The following is a 13,127-nucleotide window of genomic DNA, read 5'->3' on the forward strand; positions in this document are numbered from 1 at the left end:
TTAAAAAATAAGGAAGATCTTCACCGATTGGCTTTATCCTAGTTCATACGATAGCTATACACTCACAGAGAAACGTGTAAAAATTTGGAATCGATTGGGTTATTAGTTTTTGAGATATCGTGCCCGCCATTCGCAAAAGAGAAAAACGCGTTTAAAGTTAAGAAGCCCTTTAGCCGTCACTTGATGCTGACACAATAAATCGGCTATATCTTCAAGATTTCTTGAGATTTTCAATTGAAATTTTGTAGAGACATTCTTGAAAAAATGTTTGACCCCGACTTAAGTCACTTGCAGAAGTACATGATTGTAACACAAAAGAATATCACACCTACCAATTTTTTTATTTTAATAATTTTTCCAAGTAAAATTTTATTAAATTAAATTTTAATGCAATTTTTTAAAATGTAATTAAATCTTAAATTTAAATTGAATTTAATTTTATTAAATTTTAATTCAACTGTTTTTAAAGGTATTCAAATTACCTTGAGCTGAAAAAAATAAAAATAAGGAAAACTCACAGATCTAAAGTGAAGAAAAATCATATAAATTTTTCAAAAATATTCTATGCAATAATTGTTGCTTCCGTTGTGGTAGTAGTAGTTGTTGTTGTCGATGTCGTTGTATTAGTTGTCGCTGTACAATTGTTGTAACAGTACATGCTATTTATTTTGGCGATATCTTCATCTGTTAATCTTGTACGCTGTCCCATTTGGGTATAATTGCCATCTAGTGGTGTAAGAGTCTCAAGACCATTTTTCGAAAAGGCTAAGCGTTTATAGCTCATTGCACTGTCCTTCTTCAGCGGGACAAGACAATCCATGGTTTCGTTCCTTTTTTCAAAAGCATGTTCCTGTCCTTCTTGGATATTTTCCCAATTGACTCGGTAGACATCATCCCGATTGTAGGCATTGTGAGCGTGTGTAAAACCCAGCGAATGTATAATCTCGTGGCAGACAACAATGTAATTTTCCAAACATGTCGGAGTTAAATTCAAGTCCTGATACCATTTGTTCAGGTAGCCAACATTTGAATAGCAACCCTGCTTGTCGTTAGTAATGCACACATAACCATAATCTAGGGGCCATGTTTCCACGCAACGAACACACGTTTTATTTGCCAATAATTGACAGCACTTGCGCACCGAATCCTTCTGAGCCTCAGCTGAAATGAGAGACATTAGTTAAAGTTGTAAAAGTGAGAATTCACCGGGATCACTTACTAAAATTTCCGCAAAACACATATTTGAGTATTCCAAATGGCCATTTTTTATTTGGGTAGCCATTACGCGAGGAATCATCAGGCAGCATGTCACCCTCAATGTAACCACCAGCAAATTCATCGTCATCCTGAAACTCCATGGACATCACAGCCCATGAAATTGTCAAAAATATGAGGATAGTGAAAATAAAGCACTTTTTAGACATTTGCGGTCTTTGTCGATGTTCAGATGATGATCGAATTGAAAATTTTCGACAATTTATACCCAAATAATAATAACAATTTATTGCAATCAGTTAACTGGGCAGTGCATCAATTCTGGTGGATGATAATAAATCGAAGGGGCAAATTTGTAATCGCCTTTTTAAAATCTTATCTTTTGAATTGCAATTTGGTTACGCATTTAATTCGTTTAAGTCGGGGGCTATAAAACGGGGTTAATATTCTCAGTTAGTACACGTGCCTGACATGAATCGAATTTGTAAGACGTAAAATGTAGTAGGATTCTAGGGATATCCATACAGTCATATATCAAATCGACGCCTCCGTAGAATAGTATGCTAAGTCGGAAAAGTGAGTTTTTCAGCAGAAGCTCTCAAAGTATGGAAGTTTCTTAAATCTTACGTGCCATGCTAAGTACATTTTTGCTTATAACTTTGGTTTGGATTGGCCGATGATTACCAAAATTTCAGAGAATTTAAATTAAGGACCGTAGTATCTAAAAACGTAAAGAACTTTAATGCATGCTAAGTCGACGTAGCATACTATGTGCTGAAATGTGCTGATTTTGTAGGCGGTGTAAAAAGGAACATTTTGTTTTTATTACTCTGAGTGTCATATCAGTTTCACCATATTCATTGAAAGTATCGCAAATAATACAATATGAGAAAATGTGTATATTAAGGACCTATTTATCTGGATAACATATAATCAAATAATTTTTTTATCCAACTATTACTGAAAAGATGTTGTCAGTATCTTGAAATCCAGATGAAATCTTTTAAATCAATCATTTGAATTGTGTTCTACGAACTATACCAACACAAAAAAAATCAAAGCTGTAATTCGACGTCAGACATCAAATATCTCTAAGAAACTCACGCCTTGTTTTTAAACAGTAATATAAGAACAAGCAGACGAGGTAATTGTCTGTCTGTATACCCCCCATTATAAAGAGGACAATTTATTATGCATGACATTCCGATTGCAAAACCTCTAAATACTCATCGAATTTCTCATATCAAAAGTATATTTATTGATCCTGGCCAATTTTCGTAAACCGTATTGTCTTACCGAATGGTTCGTAATTTGGCTTTACTGTTCTTACAAGATGGACCCCCTTTGTGCCGAAAATGTTCAATATAGTCATGTTTTAACGCTTTATAGTATCTCTCCATTTCAGATTTTAGCAGGGTGAAAATATTTCGGAAGAATTTGTTTAATATATTTCCATGTTTCGACATTGCCCCTCTTTAAGGTTCCGCTCCATTTCAGGCATTTTGAGTTGGGATTATTAGTGGGTAAAAAACTTCTTCGCAAAATATGTTCAATAATGGTCCACGTTTTGGTATGCCTCCACATTTGGGTATTCTGAAGATTAAATTCGCATTTTTAAACCGAGTTCTTACAGGCTAGATGAAAAACAACTATTGCATTTGTATTGGTCGATGTTTTGGCACAGCATTCTTATAAAGGTCCAGCAAAATTTTAAGTACTTTGAAGATCCTATACGTCCTTTTGGCAGCCGATGTAGCTTTAATTCTAATTTCAGACTTCCTTGTGGTTAAACAATTGAGTTGTTTATTTTGGGCTCGCTGGTGCGAAGTTAAAAAAATAAAATTTGCAGATAATTATGTTATAAAACAATGGTCGGGAATCTTTCGTTTCCATATAACGATCCACATATCCACTTTCAGGTAATTTTCATAAAATTTTACGATTTCTTTAACAACAATTTTTGGTAATGTTTCATCATTTTTTAATTTTCTAGAAATCTGCTTGCAATATTTACAATTAGTTCGTCCAAATATGGGTCAAATAATATAGTTCTATAAAAAGGTTCGGAGTTCGAACACTTTACATTTAACATTTACTTTTGCTTACCAACCCTTCTTTGCACTAAATGTTTAACCCAAAATTGTCGGCAATGATTTTTTGTTCCCTTGTCCGGGCCCAACTGCGGTAGTCCCTGTCCGTGTGTAGATTGTACTGAATTCCTATCACGTCACACATATATAATCGACCCGATGTCATGTTAATAGCGAAAAGAAAGACATTATGTCTGTCCCATTGACACGACATTTTTCATGGACTACCGATTAATGCCTATATTGGCTAGTGTTCAACTTGCTTCAGATCTATATATACATCCGTACGTTGTATGTAAACGCTGCGTCATAGCTCCACGTTTCTCCGATTGCGGATTAAGTCGAGTGGCATGGAATTCTACCGGCACTTCGGAATTGATTAATTTTTGAATCGACTTATATATATTCACATATAACTTATTTTACCTTACAATAAGAAATTAGTGTAGAGTACCATATAGTCGGCACCGTCTGACGTTAGTCTCTTATAGGTCTGATACCACATTTAATAATTCAACGAATTGAATGTATATATATATATATTTAAAATGAAGTCCTAGGAAATTTAGGAATTTTTGTCGATTGTCACACAAAAGATTTAAAAAATATCACACTTTCCAATTCTTTACAAAAATTCAAGTCAAAATCTCAATAACTCTAGAAGATATAGCCGATTTATTGTGTCATCATCAAGTGACCGCAAGAGTAATTCTCAAAACTTTAAACATTTTTTCTCGAAGCAATGTTTTACGAATGGCAGGCACGGTAACTCAAAAAATAATAAAAGTAATTCTTAAAAGGAACCATGTGTATATCTCGTTTCATTTTGCCTTTTGCACATATGCACACATACATAATACCCTGTACCACCGTGTGGTAAAGGGTATAAATACCGAGTATTGGGGTCAATATTTTTGGTGCCGGGTTGTGCAAAATACGAAATAAAATACCGAATATTTGGGTTATCGTTCCCGGGGCTACAACAATTCGTGTACCAATATATCCCATTTGCCATACCAAACATCTTAGGATTATTAGGAGTATTTTATGTATGAGTAAAATTTCAAAACTCTATCTTAAATATTGCGATCTCTATCGTGATTTTAACAGACAGACATGCGTAAGTCGACATAGAATTTTATTCTTATGGCAAATGACAAAGAGTTACTAAATTTTCTAATTAAAAAAATAATCTATGTCAATAATTCTACGGGCAGAATAAGCTAAAAAAACTCTTAAAGTTTCAAATAAGATCTTGGGTTTATAAAAGGGCTGAGAACAGTATTTTATTTGGAAGACTTTAAATTTAAGTTCTTGCATCTGTAAATGACTTGAAGAAGACTTGGATCTTCCATGTTCAAAAGTTTTGCTTCCATCTGAAGAAGCTCATTCATGCGAGGTAATCCATAATATATATGAAATATACTACTTTACGGCCCCATTAAAATATTTTCTTAAGAAATGCATTTCATGTGGGTCTCAGAGAAGATGATATTTAAAAAATTCAACCTCTGAAAGGCTTTGCTTGTGATGGCCTTACCAAAAAATACTCTTTAAAGTATTAACTATTATAGCCTTAAATTATGTTCCTTAAAATTTTACGCCTAATATTGTATTTTAAATAACCGCAACTTGAAAATATTAAAAAGGAACACTCCACAAAATCGTCTTGGAAAATATATTAAGTCTTATTTTATTCTCTCTACTACTTGTTGGTATATTCCCCCTATGACGCTGAAAACAATGACAAGCATTGAAAAAAATCACAGGCAACTTATTACTTCAAAATAAAAAAAATAAAAAAAATACTGTTTTTTTTCTTTAATTTAGTTACATTTTTCATTCTTAATTTCAAAATGCATGCTCATACTATAATTTAATTCGATTTTATTTTTGTTAACAAATAATATTCAACACTCCTTTAAATAGTCCTACTTTCGTCCCTCTTCACAATCACTAACCACCACATCACCATAACATGGTGGCGGGGTTTCAGGCCGTGGTGCCGATGGTGAATAGTGATTCGTGTCCGCATTATTGTCATCCGTTGAATTTTGTCTATCGGCAAAATGTTGACTCAGACGATTGTTAAATAAATTACTACGGCTCAGGCGTCTAATCAGTGTGGCTGTATTTTGATTAATGGTTCGATAATATTGACGACGTGCTGGATGTCCAAATAAACGGGAAAGGAAATTTTCAGCAACAGGACCTTCATAGCGTACGACGGGAGCACGTTGTGGAGGATTGGAGGTGGCGACTCGTCGCCGGGGTTGTCTTCGAATTTGTGGTGGCAACTGTTGACGTGCTAATGCTGGAGTATTGACATCGCCGGATCCGGAATGTTCAACATCACTTAAGCGATCTGCAAGAAGATAAAGATATCGAGAATTTTAGTTTGGGAAATCGTGAGTTTGTGATGTGTATATATACAAAAAATTATACATTTTTTTAGTTGAATCAAAAATATTTAAATTACTTATTACCAGGTAACATTGTATATTAAACGTAACAATAGTGGATTTTCATAAATAATAAGTAATTTTGAAAGATTGTCATAACAAAAGATTAAGAAGCGAGAATCTTGAAATTTTGTAAGTGTGTTAGCATTGGTGTATATGTGGATTTCCATATAAACTGGATTTTTGGAAACACACACTACATGTGTACGAAATGAACTAAATCTGTTACCGTTGGTATTGTGTGAGCAAATGGAGATATATTTGTTATATTAGGGATAGATATCACACATAGACTCCGACACCTTAAGCCCTATATCAGATCTTTTTCGAAACTCGTATTCTCATGAACCCAAAAGTAAATTGTCTGCTAGTAGGTTGTTTACGTTAAAGACACTCCGGATTGAGAAATAGGGTAGCAACAAGTGAAAAATCACTCTACCATAGGTATACCGATAGTTGAAATGAAAATATAGGGAACATGTCAAAAAATATACCATTATAAACCATTGTACCAAGCGTTTGTTGTAAACCATAATGTACACCAAATACACATTTATGAACAGTATTGGACTGACGTCGAACATGTGTATAAATCCCCAAAATATTGACATTTAGAGGCCAAAGTTATATGAGGTCATCGCCAACGTAGACAGGATTTTATTTCGGGGAGTGGGGTGAAAGCTGCTGGTTCAATTTTGAGTTATCATTATATGAGGCCTTATTGAGGATTAATATAGAGCAATTTCGAACGTAACATTTGTGCATCACAATACCTTCACGCTAAATATAAAAATACCTAAAATCGGTTGGTATCATTATATGGGGCCTAGGCCTAAATGCGGGCAGATATATTTCATTCTCGAAGCTGACGTTGAAGGTTTTTATCTCTATATGTCCCGAAAATAGAATGATTACAACAGATGACTAAATCCTGTTAGAATTCAATATTTGTGAGGGAGATTTATTACCATATACGACTACAAATTACAGCGAACTCGGTTGAAAACCCCGTTCAAGAACCCTAAAGTACCGAAAATTGGAGAGTACTCTTATATGAGTGCTACCCGAAAAAATGATGTGCTACCCAATATGAAATCATAGTACTAAATAAAAGCCAATTCGGTCGAAAAAGTGGTAACGTTATTTTAGGGTTACCAGAAAAAGTGAACTTATATTTATAATACTTTGTGTAGAAATTTGGTACATAATAAGAATCCAATGTACAAAATTTCGGTTGGAAAATTCTCTCAAGAAACCCAAAAAATTGGGTAGTCCTCTTATATGGGTGATATCCGAAAAAAATTTGCCTATAATTATAATTTTAGTGGAAAGATTTGCTGAGAATTAGGGGTAACCTTATATATGGTCTACCCGAAACAATGGACTTATAATTATAATTTTAATAGAAAAACTTGGTACCCATAAGAACCCAAAGTAACAAATTTTAGCGAATTCGGTTGAAATCGCGCTGAAAACCCCCAAAATATCGAAAATTGGGGGTATTCTTATATAGCGGCTATACGTGGACCGATATAACCCATTATCCAACATGACCTGCCTGCATACAAACGACCACTCTATGCAAACTTTTGACGATCTATCTCAAATCATTTAGAGGCTAGAGTGATTACAACAGACAGACGGACATACCTCAAATGCCTAAGTAGAGCCTTTTCTTCTGCGGCTACAAGGCTCAGAAAGCCAAAACTTGGGAGGGACCACCTCAAACGATTGCCAAACCAGGACTAACAGCCAGGAAGGTTCTGCTACGTATTTGTGGGACTGGAAGGGGATTATTTATTGTTGCTTCCATATGACCAAACCCTAAATTCTAATCTCTACTGTCAACAATTGATCAGAAACGGCCAGAATTAAACAACAGTAGAGGTGTCGTGTTCCACCAGAACAACGCTAGGCCACACATATCTACAGTGACTCGCCAGAAAAAAAATTGGTATCTAGGGAGGATTGGGAAAATCGACTTCTAGTCCTATAGTTCATAATAAAATTTCTTTTTCCCCAACATAATATATACCATTTAGTCTTGACACTCCTCTGAAAACAAATCGCAATCTTACAACTGAGTTTCTCGCGGAAAATCTCATTCTGCATGAAACTTAAATGCTAGTTCTGCTGGTATCTCCCATGAACGAAATTATAGCCTTAATTACCCTTACCTTTTCGTTTGGATTCACAGCAATTTTTCAAACACAAGGCACAGGTGAGTATGCAGATGACAACGGTTATGCCACAAGCTGCACCCAAGAAGAAAGCAAATTTAGTTTCACTCGACACATACGAATCCATGGAACGTTTCTCATGCCATGCCGTGTTTAGATTGACCAAACATTGGCGATAACTGTGGCAGAGTTTGTATTTTTCGGTATCACACAAAGCAGCATCGGGGGCAAAGCGTAGCCACTCACTATTGGCTAGATTAGCGCTGTTCACATCGTCATCATCCTCATCAAAATGTTTATCATCATCGTTGTCATCATCAAAATCTTCTTCACTTTCGAAATTTAAACGCCATTGCTTGAAGATATTTATAGGATTCTCAGACTCATTTATAGGTTGGTCCAACATAACCATTTTTTGGAATTTCTCAATACCTTGGCTAAGAATTTTCGGTGTTGCTGTACACTCATTGAGCTCAATTTGTATACCAAGCTTTTGAGCTTTTAAATCCGCGATTTTCTTTTGTATCTCGACGTCGCATTTGAAAACATTTTGCGATAATTTTAGTTGTGCTAAATGTCGCAGTGTGACAAAATCCTCCACCCGCCAGGTATTTAAGAGATTTTCTGATACATCCACTTCCGTCAAGTTGGGTAATTCATCGAACAATGTTGGTTGTATGAAACTCAATTGAGAATTTCTCAAACTTAGTATTCTCAGAGAGGAACTTCGCAGCAAAGGCTTATTGGAGATGGACATAAATTTGTTACCCTCCAAATTAAGTTCCACTAAATGGCGATTTCTTTCGAATAATCTATCGTCGAGGTATTCCAGACGATTGTATGAAAGATCCAATTGTTCTAGGCGTTTCAAATGTGAAAAGCTATCTAAATCCAGATTTTGTATGGCATTGTGTGACAAATTCAGGTAACGCAAGTGGTTGTATTTCTAGATGGGGAAACACATATAATTATCTATCAATAGACTGTTATTGACAGCAAACAAATGTTAATTACCTTGAAGGCAGCATTATCAATGGCAGTGATTTCATTGTGACTCAAGTCCAAAATTTGTACAAATTTCGATAATTCCACATCGGCACTTATAAGCCTCTTTCCACTGCAAAATAAATATTTTTTCACAAATTAAATAATTATTAAATTCTAAATATTAAATATTTTCAGCTCACCTACATTGTGCCCGATTCAGTTGTAAATACACATCGCAATTGCAAAATCTTGGGCACACGAAATTAGTTGCCCCTGTTAGAGTGGTTAGACCCAAAAGACAGAGCAGTTTTAATATGTTTATTGGTGACATAATCTGTATTTCACATTGTTAGAATCTGTAGTTTCTGAAGTTAGTAAATGTTTTCTTTATTGTTCGAGCGTTTTTGTTTAATTGGTGCAATGTATTTTCTTTTTTCGTTTAACAGCGATGTTGTCGTCTTCAACTATAAAATGTGACTAACAGCTATGACGAAGTTTGTAAGCGAATAATTGTGGCGATTGTCCTTATCAGTTTTAACAATAGATAAGAAGATAACAATGTTTTGGAGGTATGCACCCTACAGGGAAAGTGTAATGTTTATTAAAGATGTTTGCAGTAAAAAATTCTAAAAATATATAAATTTATGTTAGTAAAAACTATTCTCAGACAGCCAGCCTAGGATTAATAGGAATATTAGCGTTTACTTTTAAGCTCTATCTTAAATATTGTGATCTGTATCGTGATTCAACAGACATACAGATATGGCTAAATCATAGATATAGAATTACAAGACAAGATTATATACTATGGGGTCTCTGATGAATCTTATGATGGATAGTATAAAAATATATATTCGTATCATGTGTATAGCATATCATTCGCAAATATTTATATTACTAGCATATACCCGCTACATCGATAGCGAATGTGGAATGTATTTTAAGCCCAGTATCGATCATTTTTAACATTTTAGAACCATTTAGTACATATGTTCTCCTATAGTACGATTTTCAAAATCACCTCTATATCTCAAGCATACACAGCCATTCCGAACGCAACAGAAATCTACCTCTATACTAAATTTGGTGTCATTTTTACCCTTTGTACTCTTGAAATACTTATTAAAAAATAAAATAAAATATAGCTTCACCCAAATCCAAATTGAGTATCAGTTAACAATCATAAGTAAGAATTTCCAATACTACCTACATCATGAAATACAATTGAAATCATGAATTCGATAAAATCTTAATTATAAGGTAATGCTAAAAAAGCAACCTCAGACAAAACACGATTTAAAAACATTTTTAAGTAGATACATAACTGAAAACAAACTTTGGTGATATTCGACATAACCAAAATGTGTACATTTTGTTGTCACATTAATTTTATCATAATTACATATATCATTTTTATGATATAGCATATGCCTGTTACTTCGTTAACGAATGTGGGAATAATTTAAACATGTTATGCTATTTTCACAAAACACTGCATATGCCAGAAAAACAAAAAATCTGCACATTAATATTGACCATAAATCGAATTTGAGTACCATTTAGTACCAAATTTCATGATTCGAGCTCTAAAGGTTCACTTAAATATAAATTTTACCAAATTTAGTTTCATTTAGCACACGTTATTTCCAAAAGTATCCTCCTCAACCATCCATCAAAACTTCCTGCATACCCCGATTCTACATACCCACAATAATTTCAAATTCAAATATCAGGATTTCAACTCTATTGATTCACCCACAATTCAAATTGTACTAAGTATAGTACACAGTAGTACGAATTTCCAAAACTTTCTATTTAACCCAAACCTACACCCCTACAGTGATCCTTAATCCAAGTTTCAGGATGCCAACACTATCGGTTCACCCACAATTAAAATTGTACCAAATTTAGTAAGCAGTAGTACGAATTTCTATCCACTCACACGCTACGAAATTGTAATAAATTTAGTACATTTTAGTATTTTTCGCATACTTATAGTTCGAATGTCAAAAAAAACCCCTCATTTAAAAGTTCTAGCTCTACCGCTTCGCCAAATACAAATGGTATCACATTTAGTACTTTTCGTACCGTTCTAGTACGAATTTCCAAAAACCCAGCCTTATCTGTCACCTTAGCACCAAGAGTGACCCTCACCCGAAATTCTAGCTTCAGCCGTTTCGTCTGGACGTTAATGAATCGTTAAATCAGTCAGTCAGTCAATATATCGATGCAACTTAGTCCTAGGCACTGCTCTGAAAACAAACCAAAAAAACTATTCTCAGACAAGCAAAATCATCATCTTATTCAACTGAGTCGAATTAAAAATAAATTGGACCTACATATATGGAATAACTCCATAAATATCTGGGATGACTTGGAATTGTATTAAAAATTTCTGGGAAAATATGTCTTTATCAGATAACCCGAAATACTAAATTACGGAAATCCGGGTCGATGGCTAAAAGGGTGTCAGACATTTCTATGTAGGCTGTGGGAACACGCGGACGTATGCATATTACAATTTTTCTATCAGAAATATTTTGTTAACTGATTACCCGATTTTTGCCACATCGGACGGAAAATGCTACTAGAAGCAAACACAAAAAAAAACCTAAAATGTGTTGTGTTTTCTTTATGGGGATATTAACAGAAAATAATCAATAAACTTTACATATATTCTAGATAAAGTTTTTTTTACAAAGAAACTGGAATTGACTGGAACCTTTATATGGGGGCTATGCTAAGACATGACAATCAGGATATATATAAATAGATGTATGTCAAATTCCAAAATGCACACAAAACCTTAAAAATTCCGAATATATATTGGCCAGTACCGTTATATGGGGGCAATACGAAAAAGAGGACCAATTTAACCCATTTGTAATACCAAACATCATAGGCGTCAAGCCAGCATTTCAAAGCCATATCTTAAATATTGAGATCTCTATCGCGATTTCAACAGATCCAGAATAATGGGGTCTACGAAGAATATTTGAGATGTTATAAATGAAATGACAAATTGAATATATTATTATACAAATATCACTATATATAAGTTACGTGTATGTCCATGATCGCTAAATTCAGAAACGACTGCACCGATTTTGGCCAAACTTTATGTGCTTTATGGGGCGTGAGGAGTGTTTCTGTGTAGCTTGTAATTTGTTTCTGATAGGTATATCCTTATATGACTTAGACTTATGTTCCACCCTACCAAGCGTACTATTCTAAAAATATGAACGAAAAACTGTTAGAAACATTGGACGCCTATAGTCATATACGAATAGATTCGTATTGACGAGCCCATTAAGAATATTTAGTGATCTTGAGAAAACACTCACAATTCCCATGTGAAGACTTATTACTCAACGGAAAAAATAAACGTTGGTTTATAACTGCTAAAAATTATTGCTATTTGTTCCGTTAAAAATAAAATTAATCTAATGAGTATTATTTTTTCTGACAGAAAATGTAATAACCCTGAAATGATTTTTATTTTTGACGAAAAATAATAATTTTAATATTTAACCAACTATCATTTTTTCCGTTAAAAAATAAATAATTAAAATTGATTTTTTTATTCAGGCCACAAAATAAAAATAACACATTTGATATTACTTATAACAATCAAAATTTTGGGAAATATGGTAAGGTTTTTGTAATATATTTTTTAATTTTTTATTTCCTCAATTATTAAATTAATTATTTATTCCTCTTGTGTTCAACATTTCATTGCATAAAACAATACTGCCTTCACAACAGTGTAGCTAACCTTCTTCATCTGATAAGATAAGCCCTATTCCGTCCACTCATACGCAATGAGTAACATTTGTTGACAAAAATTTTATATCCGATAAAAAAAGTAAACTCTCCACATGTATGACAATCTTCCTCACTCAACCTACCTCTCTCACTCTATTTCTCTCATTATAAATAATGTTAACCTAGTAATACCTTAATTTGATTAACAAAATTATGGAAAAAAAGTAAACTCGTTTAGTATTTACATTTTGTGTGTGTTGCATTTGTTTACAATGGAAAGAAATTCTGCGTGGGAGAGTATTTCACCACTGCTGTAAGTGATAAGATAAGCAGTAGCATTACAACATTTTTGGTAGACTGGTTAAATAGGAGTATGTGCATAAGTACTAGAGAGGAAACTTCTATTTATTGTTGGTATAAAATATTAG

The 13,127-nt window shown here is 33.8% G+C and overlaps 2 protein-coding genes across 2 annotated transcripts; both read right to left on the reverse strand.

Annotated features, from left to right (window-relative positions):
* Positions 1-562: 562 nt before the first annotated feature.
* On the reverse strand, positions 563-1,364 carry LOC133333043 (zinc metalloproteinase nas-14-like). The gene is made up of 2 exons (XM_061541378.1): positions 1,220-1,364; positions 563-1,161 (listed from the first exon to the last, which is right to left on the reverse strand). Exons 1-2 carry the CDS (start codon positions 1,362-1,364, stop codon positions 563-565), a joined length of 744 nt encoding a protein of 247 aa, XP_061397362.1.
* Positions 1,365-5,236: 3,872 nt separating this feature from the next.
* Positions 5,237-9,265, reverse strand: LOC133333044 (uncharacterized). Its single transcript, XM_061541379.1, has 4 exons — positions 9,135-9,265; positions 8,962-9,064; positions 7,945-8,893; positions 5,237-5,670 (listed from the first exon to the last, which is right to left on the reverse strand). Exons 1-4 carry the CDS (start codon positions 9,263-9,265, stop codon positions 5,237-5,239), a joined length of 1,617 nt encoding a protein of 538 aa, XP_061397363.1.
* Between the last annotated feature and the right edge of the window lie 3,862 nt (positions 9,266-13,127).

Source organism: Musca vetustissima, unplaced genomic scaffold, assembly GCF_032173495.1.
Source record: "Musca vetustissima isolate MV318-11 ecotype Yass unplaced genomic scaffold, APGP_CSIRO_Mvet_v1 utg25784, whole genome shotgun sequence".
Classification (NCBI taxonomy): Eukaryota; Metazoa; Arthropoda; class Insecta; order Diptera; family Muscidae; genus Musca; species Musca vetustissima.

Excerpts from the sequence above, each read along its gene's own strand:
- LOC133333043 (XM_061541378.1), bottom strand. The coding sequence starts at position 1,364 with ATGTCCATGGAGTTTCAGGATGACGATGAATTTGCTGGTGGTTACATT. Across the intron at positions 1,162-1,219 it reads TGTGTTTTGCGGAAATTTTA|CTGAGGCTCAGAAGGATTCG; the intron begins GTAAGTGATCCC and ends CTCTCATTTCAG.
- LOC133333044 (XM_061541379.1), bottom strand. The coding sequence starts at position 9,265 with ATGTCACCAATAAACATATTAAAACTGCTCTGTCTTTTGGGTCTAACC. Across the intron at positions 9,065-9,134 it reads CTGAATCGGGCACAATGTAG|TGGAAAGAGGCTTATAAGTG; the intron begins GTGAGCTGAAAA and ends TTTATTTTGCAG. Across the intron at positions 5,671-7,944 it reads CTGTGAATCCAAACGAAAAG|ATCGCTTAAGTGATGTTGAA; the intron begins GTAAGGGTAATT and ends ATCTTCTTGCAG.